Source organism: Saccoglossus kowalevskii, chromosome 19, assembly GCF_978046115.1.
Source record: "Saccoglossus kowalevskii chromosome 19, keSacKowa6.1, whole genome shotgun sequence".
NCBI classification, from domain to species: Eukaryota; Metazoa; Hemichordata; class Enteropneusta; family Harrimaniidae; genus Saccoglossus; species Saccoglossus kowalevskii.
This window is the reverse complement of record NC_140659.1, coordinates 30,500,677-30,522,036: the sequence shown is the minus strand read 5'-3', so window position 1 is coordinate 30,522,036 and position 21,360 is coordinate 30,500,677. Positions and strand designations below refer to the sequence as shown.

General features: G+C 33.8%; 1 protein-coding gene across 1 annotated transcript; it reads right to left on the bottom strand.

Annotated features, from left to right (window-relative positions):
* Nucleotides 1-581: 581 nt before the first annotated feature.
* Nucleotides 582-21,177, bottom strand: LOC102809196 (prosaposin-like). Its single transcript, XM_085493970.1, has 18 exons — nucleotides 21,058-21,177; nucleotides 17,617-17,759; nucleotides 16,883-17,023; nucleotides 16,510-16,653; nucleotides 15,449-15,532; nucleotides 14,755-14,874; nucleotides 14,202-14,261; nucleotides 13,436-13,561; nucleotides 12,027-12,204; nucleotides 11,209-11,345; nucleotides 10,976-11,056; nucleotides 9,734-9,770; nucleotides 8,476-8,576; nucleotides 6,648-6,825; nucleotides 4,542-4,690; nucleotides 3,221-3,301; nucleotides 2,337-2,441; nucleotides 582-1,638 (listed from the first exon to the last, which is right to left on the bottom strand). The coding sequence occupies exons 1-18, from the start codon at nucleotides 21,092-21,094 to the stop codon at nucleotides 1,606-1,608; spliced, it is 1,935 nt and encodes a 644-aa protein (XP_085350096.1). The 5' UTR covers nucleotides 21,095-21,177; the 3' UTR covers nucleotides 582-1,605.
* Nucleotides 21,178-21,360: the final 183 nt, after the last annotated feature.

The window sequence follows — 21,360 nt, the reverse complement described above, 5'->3', positions numbered from 1 at the left end:
GGTACGTCCACAAAATAATTTGGCAAATATTTTATAGTGCTTACATCCTCATGTGCTGGAACGGAATACGAGTTTGCTGTTAAAAACATACCAATAAACTAAGTTTATTTTTTTGATGATACAATATATAGATAGTATTTTTAGTTTGGTAGGTCAATTAGTTAATTTGGTGAATATTTTATAGTGTTCACGCCCTATGTGGCAGAAAGGGGAAAGTCCAAGTGACAAAACGTGTATAAATCAACTAAACATTTTGATATTTAATTTGACAGTATTTTGGCTTTTATGGCAAGGAGGCACAATATATGCAAGAGTATTTCAAAAGAATAATTTAGAGTTAATTTGTGTAATTTAAAAACTAGCAATCTGCTTTACTGGTTACGATTCAGTTTGAAAGGTGAAATTACTATTAGTGGTATAAAAACCTGTTCCTTGGTCTAAGAATGCACTTACAAATTTTTATTTGTACAATATTGGTGACACTGGTGAACCAGCAAATCATCTGCACATGTCAATGAAAAAAAATACACAGGATGAATTTTCAAAAAGCATCTTTCAGGAGCTCTAAAACCACACCAAAGTTTTTATGTTCCATCATTTTATTCAGATAATTCTATTACAGCCATATAACATTATACAATTAGTTCCCTGATAAAAAAGAAAATTGTCCAAAATATAATTTATAACTGCGAGATCTAATATTTGCATAATCAGGTGTTAATCTCTTTATGCATCACATCACCATTCTATGTGTACCAACACGATTACATCACCATTCTATGTGTACCAACACGATTACATCACCATTCTATGTGTACCAACACAATTACATCACCATTCTATGTGTACCAACACGATTACATCACCATTCTATGTGTACCAACACGATTACATCACCATTCAATGTGTACCAACACGATTACATCACCATTCTATGTGTACCAACATGATTACATCACCATTCTATGCGTACCAACATGATTACATCACCATTCTATGCATACCAACATGATTACCCGGTATATCATTACCAAGTGTAGCAGTAGGAAGTGCACCCTCACAGATTTAAGTCATTCATCAAACCAAAATACATATTAGTGTTTCTAACATAATAATTTTTTCAAAGCACACAAAAAAACTTCAAGAATTCACTATGAATTTATTAAAAAAATAATAAAAGTGAATTCCTATCCTATATTTATTATCAGTGGTTACTATGCATTGCTAAGGACAGTCAGTAAGTTCCATTTAGGCAACATTTATTCTCACAGGTGTATAAAAACCATGTTTTTAGTAAATTTTCATTTTAGTTTAATAATTAACATTTAGATTGATATGATAAAGTGTTTCTTGTACATCATTTTAGGTTTCACAAAAAAACATTAACTGTCTCAATTGAGGAAAAAGAATGTTGAATAATTACAATAGATTTTTTTCAAGAAAATACAAAATAAATTTATACACATAACATCAACAACATGTGAACAAGAAATACTTTCATCTTAATGTTAAAGCAAATAGTGATTCTATCTAGACTACTTGCATATATCTTGAATAAACAATCAGCTGCATTAAGTATTCCAATTAGCATAGCAAACAAAATGTTTACCAAACATGATTTTTGCAATGTTCAACAGCCTGCAATAGAGAAATGAAACTGACATTAGTAACATATTGACTTGACCTGACCCGACCCGACCCGACCGGCAGCCACATTGAATTGTACCTTAAAACAAACACAAGTCATACATACGAGATACATGTGAAGTTTGAACATGACGAGATTATGTATGCCTGATATGTAGGTACAGACACAAAAACTGATGTATGGATAAACTCATAGGTGAATTGGTAGGTTTTTGCAATTCATATGAAAAGGGACAAGTCTACATTCCAAGACCCTGTCACATGACACACTAATTTGAATTTTATGTATCACACCAAATAACCAATCGCAAAACAATCTGCATTTATTATTACTGTCATGCGACTATCAATAGTTTTATTTTTAATTACTATGGTATTATGGTAAAATAAAAACAAAAGTAATTTTTATGTGATATGAACCCAGCACTAAAAAGAATGTATCAATAGCATAAAACAGGATGTCGCTGATTGAAAATTTTTCGAAAGTAGCAAGACACCCACTTTTGTCAAGGCAGCAAATACAAACATGTCAGTCTGCATATATTCAATGAAATTGAATTTTATTTTGCAGCATCCACAACCACAATATTACATGTGCATATTTTCGTTACACTTGATATATGGTGATACATCGCATCCTTGACTCCCAGAAATTGCATGTCAGTGTAAATAATATTTGTTTTACTTACATTGCACATCATGGCGTTACTTTCATTTGCACACCAATATGATGGACCATAGGTGCATTTATTCAGACCTACATTCTTGGTAGAACTCTGACACAGTCCGATGAACTAGAAACAAAATGCAAAGATGGTTAACATATGCTGATTACCGACAATGAGGGCGCTCTAAGTTATCAGCCTCCTCCACATCAAATCACTGCATGATGTCACTTGGCAGTTCAAAAGTGATAATGTTGATATCAAAATATCAGTCAATAATGCACACTGAGCTATCATTGTTTTTTTTTTAATGATCTGTAGAATCTCCTTTTCTGAATCAAATTTCCGCTACACTGCAAACATACTCTGACAAAATATACTGACATCATAAACGTGAATGACCAATCAGCTTTTATTTTACATTGGGAATACAAATCATCTTCTACAAATTTAAGAGGCACATTGGTTGGTGCTTTTACAAGCTACTATTAATACTACAATGTAGGCATATTTTTCCATGGTGACCATCAGGAGCCACAAAGAGGCAATAGATTTGCGACGATGATTGTCATCGACACAAGCCAACTTTTAAAAGTATTATAAACAATGCAATTTGTCAATGCATGATTCTATCACCAAATAACTGACAAAGCAAGTAAAACAATTAAGGTATACATTTAGGTATGTACTAGGTATGTGCCGATGTCCACTCTCCCGCCACCAACTGCCAACGTTCCCACCAACTGTCAACTTCTCCGATCCTCCCCTATGACCAATCAACTTCCCCACCCTCTCCTATCAAATGTCGACTTCCCACCTTTCTATCAAATGTCAATTTCCCACCTTTCCATCAACTATGAAGTACACACCACTTCCCCACCATACCCTATCAAGCTGAAAATACCTACTTTACAAACTGCATCAGGTGTTGCCAGTTGTTCTAATAACTGAAACAGGATAGGTCCATACTGATCAACCAACGAATTACACTACAAAAAACAAGAAAAATTTAAGTCAAAAGGAAATACTGGTATTTTTCTAACAAGTTTTAATATAGACCACCTAATTGTAGGTCAACACCAGCTCAGAATAGCTTCAAGATCACGTACCTGATGTAGATTCAACAAGAACACGTCCCTGATGATTCAGTTCAGAGGTAGATTCAACAAGAACACGTCCCTGATCTTTCAGTTCAGAGGTAGATTCAACAAGAACACGTCCCTGATCTTTCAGTTCAGAGGTAGATTCAAAAAGAACACGTCCCTGATCTTTCAGTTCAGAGGTAGATTCAACAAGAACACGTCCCTGATCTTTCAGTTCAGAGGTAGATTCAACAAGAACACGTACCTGATCTTTCAGTTCAGAGACAGATTCAACAAGAACACGTACCTGATCTTTCAGTTCAGAGACAGATTCAACAAGAACACGTACCTGATGATTCAGTTCAGAGGTTTATTCAAAAAGAACACGTCCCTGATCTTTCAGTTCAGAGGTAGATTCAAAAAGAACACGTCCCTGATCTTTCAGTTCAGAGACAGATTCAACAAGAACACGTACCTGATCTTTCAGTTCAGAGGTAGATTAAAAAAGAACACGTCCCTGATCTTTCAGTTCAGAGGTAGATTCAACAAGAACACGTCCCTGATCTTTCAGTTCAGAGGTAGATTCAATAAGAACACGTCCCTGATGATTCAGTTCAGAGGTAGATTCAAAAAGAACTCTTACCTGATCTTTCAGTTCAGAGGTAGATTCAAAAAGAACACGTCCCTGATCTTTCAGTTCAGAGGTAGATTCAATAAGAACTCTTACCTGATCTTTCAGTTCAGAGGTAGATTCAAAAAGAACATGTCCCTGATCTTTCAGCTCAGAGGTAGATTCAACAAGATCACGTACCTGATCTTTCAGTTCAGAGGTAGATTCAATAAGAACTCTTACCTGATCTTTCAGTTCAGAGGTAGATTCAAAAAGAACACGTCCCTGATCTTTCAGTTCAGAGGTAGATTAAAAAAGATCACGTACCTGATCTTTCAGTTCAGAGGTAGATTCAACAAGATCACGTACCTGATCTTTCAGTTCAGAGGTAGATTCAACAAGATCACGTACCTGATCTTTCAGTTCAGAGGTAGATTCAATAAGAACTCTTACCTGATCTTTCAGTTCAGAGGTAGATTCAATAAGAACTCTTACCTGATCTTTCAGTTCAGAGGTAGATTCAATAAGAACACGTACCTGATCTTTCAGTTCAGAAGGGAGAACAGCACAAATCTGTTTCAAAGCCATCTCAATCTCCTGTTGTGTAGCATTTTTTGCCAATGTTGAATCCAGATATTGAACAAGTAATTTGCATAAATCGCATTCTTGATCATTTTTCGCAGGAACTTTGAGAGAAAAAAAAATACATTATTTTCAAACTTTCTTTTATTCTTATTTTTTGTTTGACCAAATCTGTACATGTCATGAACCTCATGAACACAAATTATTTCACAAAAACCCCATACATCACCAATTGGTTGGTTTTCAGGAGCCCGGGTGATACTTCAGACATGTATTCAAGATGTTAGCGATTGGATGTCTTGTAATTTCCTACTTTTGAATGTGTCGAAAACTGAATTTGTGTGCATGTCGTCTCGGAGATTCTCACAAGACTCGTGTCCTTTGTCTAGTATCGCAATTGGTGAAGAATTGGTTAGTGCTTCGTCAAGTGCTAGAAACTTAGGTGTCTTGTTTGATTCGCAGTTATCTATGGAAACACACATTTCTACTATTTGTAGATCTGGATATTCCCATCTAAGAAATATTAATCGTATTCGTAAATCATTATCCCAATCTGATACCGAAAAGTTGGTACATGCATTCTTATCTTCTCGCTTAGACAGCTGTAATTCATTATTGTCTGGTCTCCCTGTAACTAAGATAAAACCTCTTATTCGTGTACAAAATGCAGCAGCACGCCTTGTCACTCGTGCTCAAAAATATGACCACATTACAGACATTTTTATTAAACTTCATTGGTTACCAGTTGTACAAAGAATCAATTTCAAATTACTTTTACTAGTGTATAAATCTTTGTATGGTTTTGCCCCAAATTATCTATGTGAATTAATCAAATTTTATGTACCTAGTCGTAGTTTAAGATCTGAATCGAAGTTTCTTATTAAAACTCGTCAGGTGTGTAGTAAAAAGTCCAAGGTGTTATATAAAAAGACCGTGCTTTTGAAAATTTAGGTCCTAAACTTTTTAATGAATTACCTCTGTCTGTTCGTTCTAGTCCTTCAGTAGACATTTTTAAATCCAGACTGAAAACGCACTTATTTAAATGTGCTTTTAATATTTGACTGATTGTTTATTGTATCAGCGCCTTTGATCTTCATATGTTGGAATTGTTGCGCTTAATTAAATAAAGTTATTATTATTATTATTATTATTATTTTAAATCTCTCACTAAATTATCTGTGTTATGTTTGTCCACTTTTTTCCCCCCCAGAATTGTAAATTTTCTTGTGGATTCTAATGTTTTTGAAGTTTGCCTAGTGGTGTTGAGTATTGGTATTCTATTTTATACTACGATTTCACTGTAGAAGACTTTATTTTTACTTGGAATCCCACCGACTTGAAATGCAACCTATGTTATTATATGCATGTCTAAAACCAGAGTGATCGAGCAATGAGAATGAAATCTTGAATAGACATTTAAACTATTATAAAGATTGCAAATAAAATGCCATAATTTTGGTGTAATATTTTTATACATTGTTCTTATATAATATGTAAAAACAAGCAGCCTGTCAGCTGAGATAGCTCCGCTGTTAGTAATGCACATTAGAAAATGAACAATATGTATAGTATTAAAGCAATCAGACTTGTGGTTTTAAATAAGAATTCGAAAATATCACTTTTTACCAAAAATATTCACCAAAATTAGAGAATTAAAGATATCATCATGAAATGAACAAATCTGAGAGAGGTTCACATGTAGTACCTATATATGTAATATCAAAGCAATCAGACTTGTAGTTTTTAAGAAGAAAATGACAAAAATATTCACCAAAAATAGAGAATTAGAGATTTTGACACAAAATGAACAAATCTTGGAGAGAACCACCCAAAGTACTTGCATATTCAATTTGGAAGCATTTTGACTTGCGGTTTTGAAGAAGAAGTTGAAATTGAAAAGTTGACGACGACGGACAATCAGTAATATGAACAGCTTCGATGTGTCGAATTTGTCGACAGCGGAGCTAAAAATGAAGGTCCTGATCAAATTTTTTGGAAAAATATGAAAACAAAGACATTTTTCTGGAGGTATTAGGTGACATACTCCGACATTCCACTAACCTTTAAGAGTATTTCCTTTGCACAGTCCCAGCACAGAGCACACTTTCTGTGGGTCAAGTTCATTGACAAGCAACTGAATAACAGCTGGTCCATATTCATCAACAAAGCTTTTGCACTCTTCTGCAAGGGAACCGGGAAGCCTTGCACACACATCGTCAAGAGCAGCAATGATCTCAGCCTAGGTAGAAACAAAACAGTACACTTCAAAACAGCTACAGTATTTGCTCTATTAGAAACCCAAAATTGTATTTATAATATACTGTGCTGTTAAAATATTTATATATTGTAATTTATGTGAGCAGTTGTGCTACTACAATATGATATCCAGTCATGGAATGGTAAAAATGGCCACTAGTCAGCCATTTTGTTTATAGAGCTCTCTAACTATGTGGGTAATTGTGACAGTTGGAATTTGCAGTGATCAATTGGTTATTACCGTTAAAGTCCTAATATAAACCGCATACGTAATAGTAACCGCACCCCCAATTCCGGCTTCGGGGTTAAAGAGTTCTTAACAAAAATTGAAAACTTGAAAAGTACCTATTACTAACCGCACCCCCAATTCAACAAGACCGTGACTGTCTTCATTGTTTCAACCAGCTGTTCCAAAACGGCATTGTTCCTAATCCTATTCTTTGTTTCGACAACATGCCTAAAAATATTCACACCTATTTATTGTTCAGCGGTGATAAGATGTCAGACAGGCAATGAAACTGCTTTTGTTCTGGCGGCGACCTCTGTCAATACTCTTTCTGAATAAGTCTGTGTTTCGTAAGTTTTAGACAATGAGCTTTTATCACCGTAAAAGTGTTAAACTGAGCATTGAAGAATAATTTATCTTTCGAAAACAAATAATTTCTTGATTTAAAAAAAAAATCATGCCGTTTTCCCATGGAAATCAAAGGAAAAAGATCGCACTACATTATCGGTAAATCTCTTCCGTGTTGCGTTCACCATGAGGTCGCTGAACTGTCATTAACATATTTAAATGAGCTATGTAATTTAGACACGTGGGCACCATCCAGCATTTTGATTGGTTAATTAGCGACTTGACCTATCCGGTCAATAATACGTCACGTGAGCATTCAAAAGCATGGCGGATATCGTATCGGCTGTTTACATGTGACTGAAATCATTCGCTTACGGGGAAACTAAGTTGAATTTTACTTGCATTTTATAACAATTCAACGAATTTATTTTTCGTGCGTTATTGTAATCACTACTAAATAATAATCACCAATATCAACACTTCGAAAACAAGTAAGTTATTCACTTGTGACCAGCAGCATGGCCGGATCGAGCTACCGTTATGTGATCATTTGCTACTAAGCAGTGCATTCGTGTTTTTATTTGAAACTTCTGTTAGAATATACTTTTCGTTACCAAGAAAATTAAAAAAAATAAATGCATATTACATTAAAAATACTGAGTATTTTTTGTATCATGTAGAATTTTTTTTTTATTGTAATTTTTCAACATTTCGTAACGCCTATTTTAGAACCAAAATAAGGCCTTTCACTCTTCCCCGACGCCTATTCAAGAGATTGTACGGTGTATTGTTTGTTTTGTGCATGTGTTGTGGACAAAAAATGACCACGCCCATTTAGTGATTGCAATATGTACGTAATAGAAACCGCACCCCGAACTTGAGCTTTTGATCCCAATTTTTAAATTGATACATTGTAATATAAACCGCGGTTTATAATAGGACTTTAACGGTAGACACGATAAAAATAATGATACCATACTGTAGGATTCAAATTTGATATACAAATGATATCCCGTCCACATAAGGTCTTTTAGTAAAGTCTGTTTATATAATACATACCTCAGTTGCGTTCTGTCCTAACATCTGGTCTAATTGTTGCATAACAAATTCACATAGAGCACAAGTTGGAGAGGCATTAACAACCTTTGTCTTCTTTAAGACTGGAAAACTCTGACAATAAAAATCAAAGAGATGGGTCAAGCAAGGTCAAGTAAATGTACCCTTCTTTATATCAAAATCATTTTAAAACTTTTATTGTTTATTTTCCATAATGGCTATATCGATATCAAACTTTTGAGCCCCAAAATCAACTTTTGTCATTCATTCATCACAAATTTTAAAAGCCAAATATTAAATTGTTTTTCATAATTTTTCCAGAATTTTGACTAATACTTGTAGCCAATAAGAAATCATGTTCATTTGCTGCAAAATAAACAAACTATTGAAACAAGCATAAAACAAGCACCCTGTCGGCTGAGATAGCTCCACTGTTAGCAATGCACATGGCAATTAAAGAAAAGAAGATATCATTAGAAAATGAACAAATCTGAGAGAGGTCCATATGCAGTACACCTATCTATATGTATAATATATTAAAGCAATTGGACTTGTGGTTTTAAATAAGAATTCGAAAATATCACTTTTTACCAAAAATATTCATCAACATTTGAGAATTAAAGATATCATTACAAAATAAACAAATCTGAGAGAGGTCCACATGTAGTACCTATATATGTAATATCAAAGCAATTGGACTTGCGGTTTTCAACAAGAAGTCGAAAATATCACTTTTTACCAAAAATGACAAAAATATTCACCAAAATTAGAGAATTGAAGATATCATCATAAAATGAACAAATCTGAGAGAGGTCTACCCAAGGTACATATACACCAAGTATCAAAGCATTCAGGCTTGTAGTTTTCAAGAAGAAGTCGAAAAAGTAAAACATTGACACTGACAACGACGGACAATCACTCATTTGATAAGCTCCGCTCGACAAAGTCGACAGCGAAGCTAATAAAAACTGGCAAATCATTTTGGCCGGCAAAAATGATTATGTTGAGCACTACCATGAAAAAAACATTACATCTCCTGATAGGTCAAATACTGATGTTTGGAAATTTGCACGTGTTGTCAAGCAGAAAGGTATGTAGTATGTTTTTGGCTTACAATTTCCCCAGATCCAAAGTCGGATCTGATCAGTCCTACAAATCTAGAGACTGTGGTCTGATGAATCATTAATTTAACGAATCACAACAAAACACCATTATTTCCCAATTCATATTAAAATCACTATTAGAAATAAGAGGTATTTACTTACCTTAGTCTGAGTGGTGCCGCACAAACCTAATAACTAGTGAGAAAGAGAAGTCAGTTTTTAGTGTCAAATGTATTGTAAATTTATAATTTTGTTCTAAATATAGTGTTTTTTTTACTTGACATACATTTATCTTAAAACTAGTGTTTTTCTTCATTTTTCTCAATGACTGTTTATAAAAATCAAACTCCAACAAACTTATGTTAATGAGTAACACTGATCTGTTTTTTTTCTCTTGTTTATTTTCAAGTTTACACATATAACAACCTACAAGTAATAGTCCATGGCCACACCAAAATTAATGTATAGTTTACCTCACATATTTTAAGAGGATCTACTAACTGCTCCAATAGCGCAGGGATAGCACTGCCATACTGGTCAATTATTGAGTTACACTGAAATTAATGCATAGTTTACCTCGCATATTTTAAGAGGATCTACTAACTGTTCCAATAGCGCAGGGATAGCACTGCCATACTGGTCAATTATAGAGTTACACTGAAATTAATGCATAGTTTACCTCGCATATTTTAAGAGGATCTACTAACTGCTCCAATAGCGCAGGGATAGCACTGCCATACTGGTCAATTATAGAGTTACACTGAAATTAATGCATAGTTTACCTCACATATTTTAAGAGGATCTACTAACTGCTCCAATAGCGCAGGGATAGCACTGCCATACTGGTCAATTATAGAGTTACACTGAAATTAATGCATAGTTTACCTCACATATTTTAAGAGGATCTACTAACTGTTCCAATAGCGCAGGGATAGCACTGCCATACTGGTCAATTATAGAGTTACACTGAAATTAATGTATAGTTTACCTCACATATTTTAAGAGGATCTACTAACTGTTCCAATAGCGCAGGGATAGCACTGCCATACTGGTCAATTATAGAGTTACACTGAAATTAATGCATAGTTTACCTCGCATATTTTAAGAGGATCTACTAACTGCTCCAATAGCGCAGGGATAGCACTGCCATACTGGTCAATTATAGAGTTACACTGAAATTAATGTATAGTTTACCTCACATATTTTAAGAGGATCTACTAACTGTTCCAATAGCGCAGGGATAGCACTGCCATACTGGTCAATTATAGAGTTACACTGAAATTAATGCATAGTTTACCTCACATATTTTAAGAGGATCTACTAACTGTTCCAATAGCGCAGGGATAGCACTGCCATACTGGTCAATTATAGAGTTACACTGAAATTAATGTATAGTTTACCTCACATATTTTAAGAGGATCTACTAACTGCTCCAATAGCGCAGGGATAGCACTGCCATACTGGTCAATTATAGAGTTACACTGAAACAAAACAAACAATTTAATTTACATTCATATGCAAAAAGAAATATCTCCCAACCAGTGGGAAATCCGATGAAGAATTATATTTGTCATGATTTTTGGTGACAATGGTATCTAAAAATGTGAAATTTTTAGTAGAATTCAAACTTTACCTGGCTTTTCAGATTGTCTGGCAGGACATTGCAGAAATCATGAAGACCTTTAATAATCTCTTGTTGAGTTAAATTCTTAATTAATACACTGTCAGCATACTGAATTACCAATTTACAAAGGTTACACTCGGTATCTGCTATTGGGGAAAAAAAATAAAGTGAAAACAAGGAAACCTTCAAAAACGCTCATCTAACTGAATATAAATTTTCACAAGTTATATTTTATGGTCCATTATCAAACTTGTTCCTTATTATATACCTTTGTATTGCCCAGCCTCATAATGCTACAAAAAACCTAGTGAGCGAGCCATGCAATAATTTTTTATATCACAGCCCAGCCCCACCCAGTTTCATCATATTTGAGCAAACATTCTATTTAGAGATTTAGAGCATCAAAGTTGTGAGCACATCACGCAGCCACAGAAATACCAATCCGCACTGTACGTTTGAATAAATGGCAGAAATAAGATTAAGAACCGAAATGAATGAAAACCAGCAGTTTAAAACATTTATTTTTAAAAGGCTCTATAAGGTATGATATGGACTTTTATGGACTGGATACGGTTTGTGTGGTCCATGAAAAAATATTAATTATTACTCAAACACTGCGTACTGAATTACCATGACATTATCACTGATGTTTTCTCACATGCAAATCAAATAGGGTCTGTTTAATTTACCTTTAAGCATTAACCATATTAAATAAACAGGGTCTGTTTAAATTACCCTTGAGCATTAACCATATCAAATAAACAAGGTCTGATTAAGTTACCATTAAACATTAACCATATTAACTAAACCAGGCTCATTTAAGTTACCTTTAAGAGTAACAGCCATACACAGTTTCAACATGGAGCATATTTTATCAGGTGATACTTCTTGTACAAGTAACTGAATGATGGCGGGTCCGTACTCATCAACGAAACTCTTGCATTCACCACGTATAGTAGACGGCAAAATCTCACAAACTTTGTCAACAACAGAAATGATTTCAGACTAGAAAAGAAACAAAATAAATGTAGTAGACTAATGATGTTGCGAGTTAAAACATAGATAGAAGTTAAATTATCTTGATGGTTTTGTTGACCATGAATGATGAGAACTATTTTTTGTAACATGCATTCTCCTGCATTTGTGGAGCTCTTTCATCTGAGAGTATTATGTTGTTTGCAGGACTTCCCCTTTAAGGGAATATACTTTACATGTTTTAAACCCATAACAAAATTGTTTATTGTACTTGAGCAAAAGTCTCATCAATAGTGATAGAAAACCCCACTAAATATTGTCAGAAAAATTTTTCTGTTTTGAATGGCTACACCAGACTGAATGTAAATCAGTTTATCAAAGACGACTGAAAATCGTGCATAAACCATTTCTGTGAAATCTAATAAAAAACATTGAGAGAACACATTAAAGAACCTTACAAAATAATGAATGTTTACATATTGTTAGCAGTCATCAGAACTGCACAGGGAAGCCTTACAAAACAATGAATGTTTATATATTGTTAGCAGTCATCAGAACTGCATAGGGAAGCCTTACAAAACGATGAATGTTTATATATTGTTAGCAGTCATCAGAACCGCACAGGGAAGCCTTACAAAACAATGAATGTTTACATATTGTTAGCAGTCATCAGAACTGCACAGGGAAGCCTTACAAAACAATGAATGTTTACATATTGTTAGCAGTCATCAGAACTGCACAGGGAAGCCTTACAAAACGATGAATGTTTACATATTGTTAGCAGTCATCAGAATGACATAGGGAAGCCTTACAAAACAATGAATGTTTATATATTGTTAGCAGTCATCAGAACCGCACAGGGAAGCCTTACAAAACAATGAATGTTTACATATTGTTAGCAGTCATCAGAACTGCACAGGGAAGCCTTACAAAACAATGAATGTTTACATATTGTTAGCAGTCATCAGAACTGCACAGGGAAGCCTTACAAAACGATGAATGTTTACATATTGTTAGCAGTCATCAGAATGACATAGGGAAGCCTTACAAAACAATGAATGTTTATATATTGTTAGCAGTCATCAGAATGACATAGGGAAGCCTTACAAAATAATGAATGTTTACATATTGTTAGCAGTCATCAGAACTGCACAAGGAAAGCCATTAAAAGAAATCTTCAAACAGCTGATAGGAAAAATTTTAAATTTTTAAATTTTCAGTCAGACGAAAAAATTTGCTGTGTGGGAAATGCTATACTTACAGCTGAGGAATTCTGAGTAATGAGTTTATCAATTTCTTGCATGGCGAACTCACAGACAATGCACTGAACAGAAGCATCTACATTCTTCATTTTCTTGGCGGGTGTTAGTTCAATACTTGGTAAGATCTGTAATAAATGGAGAATACAACAAATTATGTGGAATTAACAATTTTACTTGGGTTATACGAAAAACAAAGCAACAATGAGCTGCACAAACTCCTTAAATCAGGGAAATTTGTACTATCATAAAAGTTGATCCTGGTTTACATAAAGCCTAGTCTCAGTTTTGGTCAGAGGAACCGTATTTTTAACACTCTCACACAGACAGGAAACAAAACAAAGATTACAAAGAATAGCACCAACACATGGACATGAATATGACAATGTAGACAAATGATGTGCAAAAATTATATAATCGATATAAACTAGATTTGTATATTGAAAACTTTACAGTTATATATACCAGTACCCCGTACAAGGCACCTAGTTCAAATACATTTGTGATAACCATGCAATCTGATTGGTGGTTAACTTTTAAAAAGCTGTCAAATGAAATCAGTCCTAATATTGTGAACATGTAAACTAGACAACTCAAAAATGGTTAGTGCATACACGTTTTGTTTATAGTAAACCAGCACCCTATAGTGCATACACTTGTGTTTTGTTTATAGTACACAAGCACCCTATAGTGCATACACTTGTGTTTGGTTTATAGTACACAAGCACCATTATTTGCTACCCTTCTAGAGAGTCCACGGTTGCTTACTAATTTCTTTTTCATCACACTTGAACAAAATCCTAGAGCTTGGCAGATTACTTCAGGATCCTGAAATTCAAATAAAATAATATTTAGACATTAACTCATTATTTAAAGTGAGTCACTTATTCAGCCATGTAGTGGGGAATTCTATTCCTTGTTTTCAATGTAAAAAGCCAATCACCAATGTTCATTCAAATGCAAAATTTCAATAGTGATTGGCTCAAGAGCTAAACATTGTATACGTCCATAATGAGCGTACATTCCTTTACATGACACAGCAACTGCAACCAACCACATGTATTCAAAATAAGGGGCTTGCTGATTGAATAATGTTGAACTATCATTAACATGTATTAAAACTAACGTAAATGTCACAATACTATTTGTGGATTGGTTAATTTGTATCCGTCCATTTTGATTTATAATATACACTTACAAAATGTTTATAACAGTTTTATATCGTTTTCTGTATAAGTTCCCTGGTGAATGTTTTAAACTGAAGGGAATTAAATTCTAGGCTGTTCACATCTCTAATTGTGGTGTAAAACCTTTATCTTACCAATTGAGCTTCGAGCAAATCCAGTAACTGAGGGATGTACTGTTTCATGAAGTCATCGCATTCAGCTTCAAACGGGCCCAACTGTTGACACAATTGTTCCAAGACTTCTAAGATCTCCTCCTGTTTACAGGAAAGTCACACAAAATAGTATCATTTCTCTAACTGTAACAGAATAGCCATATTTTCAACCCAGGGTTTAGGATTAGGGCAATTTTCATTTTCTCGGACTTCTATGGGCAGCTTTTTCTTTAAACTTGGGGAATTGGTTGATAAATGACCTATGCACAAGCTTTTTATTATGTTTTGATGCAATTGAAAATGGCTGACTGCCTGGACAACTCCCAAAAACATGCATTTCTAAGCAGGTCATGTTCACAATAATGTGTGTTTTTTATCCACTCCATGATCTGATAACAGGATTTGTCTTTTGAGTATTCTGCACTTTTCTTATATTTTTCAATATATCTGGAAATAAATCATAATTTTGGACAACATTTGAGTAAATTTTCAGCTTAAATTCAATTTGACAATTTTTGTCCCAATCTTCTGAAGGAAAGTGTGACTATAAACAGGACTATTTTGTGAATTTGTGATTAAAATAGGGAACTGGTGGTAAAAAGGTTAAACAATGTTATTATTAAAATCTCTTATAAATAAGTGATTGATGTATTATAACCAGTAGAAGCGTACTTACTCGTGTTTTGTTATCAGCAAGTGCTTGCTTTGCTTCAGTAATAACAGTCTTACATTCGGTGCATAAATCTGCATTTGGTACTTTCTGTTAACAATAATGTATACTACTATATGCATGTATAAGTGGGCAAACAGCGCCATCTTGTGACCACATGTTGTACGCATTATGCTAGCAAATGCAATAAACACCTGTTTTGAAAGTGTGGTCACACAGATGTGCCCCCAGAATAACAAACTGTTAAAGGTACACTTCCAGTTAAGCCTAATCTCACAACAAATTTACTTTCTGGATTTATTACAATGGATAACAAAAGATAGATTAACATTGTAAACAACATAAACAATATTGTCCCATGATTCTTTGGTGCAATCCCTGGGTTTGGGAGGTCCCCCTGGCAACAATGGTGTCAGAGTTTTGGATGTCAAAAGTCAACTATTGTAACCTTCCTAAAATAAACCTGCATAATGTTTTCCAGATTTTTTTCAAATTTTGATTAAAACCTGTGACAAAATGAAATTTATGTCCATTTTGTCCAAATTCATTAAAGAAAAAGATATAAAAATGCACAAATATATGTAAACTGTTGAACCCAAAAGTTAACCGTTAAATTCATAAATTCAATTTTTCTTTTACAAGAATAAATAAATTTTTCACCTAGTTGTAACAAATTCAATAATATGTTAGATCGATCCAAAAGTATCACTGAAAATTTCTGAGAATTTAGGCAAGAACATAGTAGCATAAAATAGGCAACATTACAATGAAATTAGACAAGATGATAACTATCAAGGTCATGGAAGAGAATCAATACAAAACAAACAAGAGATATACAAACAATGATATGACTGAAGACTGTAACAAGAAACATACCACGCTATACCATGCCACAATATACCATGCTACAATATACCACACCACAATATAGCATGCTACAACATACTTTACTACAATATACTACACATAATATACTATGCTACAATATACTGTACTCCACAAGAGCATCACTAATTAGCATATCAATATTGTGGTACTTCTACAGTAACTTGAATTCCATTTCATACCTTGAGTATTGGTTTCATGTCTGGCATCTTATTAGACATTGCAGGCTGACAAAGTCCCATTGCTGTGCAGACAACTTCAGGGTCCAACTCACTGATAATCAGGTCAAATAGTTCCTGGGCATACTCAGTTACGGCCGTATTACACTAGATATATAAAGAGAATCCAGGTATGTATTAATACCACACTCGTTGTGCCTGTTTTTATACGGTTTCATATAGCTTTTGTATACCCGTTTCCAAGTTCTTGGCTTTTGTATTTATTTTAGGCCTCAAAACAAAAAAAGTCAAATTGTCCCTTATGTTAATGTAAACTCTAAAGAGCAAACGCAAAATAATCAATATATCTGGAAAAAACTATTTTTGTCTAACTTACCATGAGTTTGAGTTCTGCATCAGTAATAAGATCACATGCCGACTTCAGAAAACCAGTTATTTGTTGTTCTGTGGCATTATTAGCGATCAGGTTACGTACAGTTACAATAACTTCCTTGCAAAAATCACACACTTCATCATTCTAGAAAAAAAAAAATCTCCATCAAGAAATGTAGGAATAAAGCAGTTATAATTCTGAAAAAAAAAAAAATATAAACTCAATTGTTGTATATTTACAACTATTTATAATGTAAACTTGTTTATGTGTTTCATGTGTACAGACAAAATTGAAAAATTGTATTCAAGCAAAAAGTCACAATGATTTTGTGAAATTTAGTTGACGCCTACAGACATCATCCTGTTATCAAAAAAGCATCTTTTGCAGTGATGATTGACCTTTTCATCACCAGGCTTTCTCGCCAAAATAGGTCTGCACTTTTTTTATCGTATATTCTTCAATATTGCTGGAAACGAACTCTAATTTTGGAATCTGGATATAAAATTTGAATAAATTTTCAGTTTTTACCCAAAATATTTTGATATTTTTTTCCACAATTTTCTAAAAGAAAGTACTATAGACTATAAACGGGACTATTTTCTTTTGTGAGGGAAATGGTGATGAATAGGTTAACGAATCAAATGACATAATATCACAATATTGATATTACATTCCATAGACACCACTGACAAAAAGAAATCAGACTGTGAAAAAAATATCAAGATGAACTCTTGTACCTCTTTTTGGTATTTCATTGACCAGACGTTATCTTTGCAATGTTTAACTGCACCACATTCTTTGGCTGCTCTGATGTGACTGCACCAATATGATGGACCCCGAGTGCATTTATCAACACCCAGTAAATCAGCAGCACAACACACTGTAACAAAAATTAAATTACAATATTATCATTCATTTTCATTAGTGGCTATTTGAAAGAAAACTATTCTTGCCATCTATATATATATTTTTTTGAACATTTTTGCTTCCTATACTCATAACCAGGGACAGTTTTGGGATAAAGATATAAATACCTACTTATGATTCATACATTAATATAAGAGGTATACAAGAGTTTCCAATAAATCTTGACATTTAAGTATTATACAATTATGAAATAGTTATTAATTTTATTATGCATCAGGGGGTTTTCTAGAAAAAAACTGCAAGAGGGAGCACTGCAATTCAGCGGCGCACTAAGTGAGGGAGTTTTTGATAATTCTAAGTTAAAATTGAGCCATTCTATGGCTTCCTTAGGGCCAAAATTACTATCAGACAGGTCACAGTTGAAGACTATGGCCACATGAGATCTCTGATCAATCAGAATTTTATGGTTACCAGAGGATCTGCTCCCCAGGGTAAGAGGGCGCATGACCATGGCATGAGGGCGCTGCGCCCCTGGTTCCCTTGTTTAAAAAAATACCTGTGCATTACCGTTAAGCACTGTACAAATAATGTGTAGCAACAAAGATTATGTAAACCACAAGTTCTATTTCTAGAGTTTGAGAGAGGGACTTTTTATTTACTATTTACAGAAAGAAAATAGATTATCAACTTGTGCACACTGCATGAAAATGCTAACCAAAATCATTCCCCGAATGTGGAAAAGGTAGATATAACAGTTTCCACTATTTGCCTGTACTCAAAGGACTACAACCAAAACTGATTATTTATCAAGATAAACAGAGTTCAAATAAGGAAGTCAACTATGGGTACAATGTACAGATATTCCTGAAGTGTTTAGCCTCATTTTAAATTTGCACATACTTTTTTATAATTTTAAGAATTGTGACAAAACTTTTTCTTTAAAGAAAAATAATTACTAGTAGCAAAATACAAACTTTCATTTTTGAAAGCATTCAAATTTTCTTAATTTATTTTTACAGATATCTGAAATGGTTTTGACATATGTTATTTCTCTTGGACAGACAACAAATGGAGGCATCAGCTTTGGATAGATTATTTTCAAACAAAAGTCACATGGTTTGGAGCAGTCACATGGTTCTGACAAACAGAATGCTGAGGTACGGTAAGTGACAGGCATCTATTGAAATGGAACAGCATTGATTTCACTTCATTATAATATGCAAATTACCACAGACTTCTCCTTATTTTATGCAAATTACCATACACACAGTACTTTGTAATAGAAGGCCAATGTAGGATATTGACCTTACACAATTAAAGCAAATAAAAATATTAAAATAAAAATGTATTCGACTCAAAAATATATATATATATTGTCCATTTTTTTTCAGACTACACATTAGCCATGATTCTCTAGTTGGGACAAGTTTGGATTTAAACCCTAATTTTAAAATGCTGATGAATTTGGTTGGGAAGCAGAAGTTACTATACAAAAATAAAAATGTTGTGAAAGTTCCTTAATTCTAACAATTGCCAGACAGCCAAAGGGTTGATTGGTCACTATGTAAAGAGAACAGATCAAGCTAAAATTTGACAAAATAAAATGATTTCACTGATCAAGGCATCAACAATATGCAATCACAATCTGATATCATTTCTGATCTTAAACTGAAAAACATTTACAACTGTGGCTGTCTATCGCACACATTCGATCAGGTCCAAAAAAGCTGAGCACTGTGATTGTGTAATGGTAACACAAAAGACTATGGTAGACTAATACGTCGTTTATTCGGAAGACAAGTCTGGCATCAAAGAACAATTAGAACAATCCACACTGAACATGCACTAAAACACCCTTTATATAGGGTTAATAGGATTACACCGCGGATTTTAAAATTGGAGGAAAAACGCTATGATTGGTGTGCCATGTGAGAAGGTCACTATAGAATAAACATTTCGGCTTAATCCGCTACAAAGTTGCCACTTCTCTTGCGTTCGCTGTGATAAAGGCATGTTTGTGAACATTACGTAAATGGCTTACAATAAATTGATTTGTGCTTCTTTGTCATAGGAATACATGTATTGTGAGGTGAAATGAAGCATGAAACGGCTTCTAACAGACATAACTCAGAGAATAATGCTTGGAATCGAATGAAACGAAAACGAACAAATACAGAAAATGGTTGTCTATCGATACAAAGTAAATACGAATGAAAAATAATAACTATAATTAAACAACAACAAATATAATTGAATCGAGAAACACACACGTGGATAAGCATCCACGATAACAACCTCGTCCATTGAGAACCTAGATTATACAACAAATGTTTGGATGGATGACAAATTAACGAAGAAATATATTTTCTTTGCATGGCCAAACAAAGTATAAAAGTCTTGAAACAATGCAATTATAAATTATCTAAGCATTTTTGCACAGAAAATACAGGTTAAAAAAGTCATCATAAATACATAAAAAAAAATATTTATGTTCTTCAAATAATACTACATTTACTGTATTAATTTCAAAGATTCTGGTACAATAATAGTGCAGCAACATATATAAGCAAAATTTTTTAAGAAGTACACTAGTAAATGTGTTGCATATACCAGGAAGCTGTAATGATTACATATACCTACAGTATTAATCTCAATGTACCTTATAAAATAACATTGCATGAATTTTAAGTTCACGTAACTGTATTTTCCGGACATTTGATCCATTTTTGTTACAGCATTTGTTTATGGTAAATACCTTAGCAGTAACAATTAGTTACCTTTCCAATTTGTTGATTTTCACCTTTAAATACTTAGATTTACGACTCTTTCCAAACGCATGAATAAATTACACCGACTTTCACCTTCGGAAATTGAAATAATCAACACCTATTAATTTTGAATAATATAAATACCAAGAAAAACGGATACTTGTTTGTTTTGGTTTACACACGTCACTCTTGAATAAATAAACAGTGAATTTTCAAATAATTTCCCAGAAAAGTATTCCAATTCATTGAGCATTGATTCATGCAAAAAAATTGCTTTCGTTCGAACAGTTTTCAAAAGATTACGTAACGCCTATTTAAGCAGTGAGCGATATTGCAATACTTCTGGTTTTCTTTTTTGTCCCCATTAATAATATTCACTCAGACTATTGTCAGTATCCAAGTCACGGTCTTGTCAGAGGTGCATGTCGGCCCATAATGATGATGCAAGTGCAAGTTCAATGGCGTCTCGCAAAGAGCGCAGCGCAGCGCCGTGCACAGAGAGCAGCCGAACAACTAGGCGGAAACATATCATAAATCACTTACCCGAAACTAAAACAGAGAGTACAAGTAAAAACTTCATCGTGACGGAACGTAATCAACGACCTACAATTTACAAGCGTGTACTTAGCACAAAAACCTGGTCATATGACTCAAAAAAAGATCACGTGCAGTTCGTAGAACGTTGCTGTATAAAAGAGATCATGATTGGTTTAATATTTATTGAAATTCGGAACCGACACATTTTAACCAATCATATTTCTCCTACTGTAAAGGTTTATCACCTGATCGCTTTAATATTTTTAACCTCAGTTGACCCATTGAATGAGTGAATAGTCAGATACTGTG

What these genes read in the sequence shown, in the direction of transcription:
- LOC102809196 (XM_085493970.1), bottom strand. Translation starts at nt 21,094, where the DNA reads ATGAAGTTTTTACTTGTACTCTCTGTTTTAGTTTCGG. An exon ending in GTGTGATGAAAAAGAAATTA is followed by an intron (nt 13,562 to 14,201) that starts GTAAGCAACCGT and finishes CATTTATTACAG; the next exon opens with ATCTTACCAAGTATTGAACT. An exon ending in TATGGCTGTTACTCTTAAAG is followed by an intron (nt 11,346 to 12,026) that starts GTAACTTAAATG and finishes TTTCCCCAATAG; the next exon opens with CAGATACCGAGTGTAACCTT.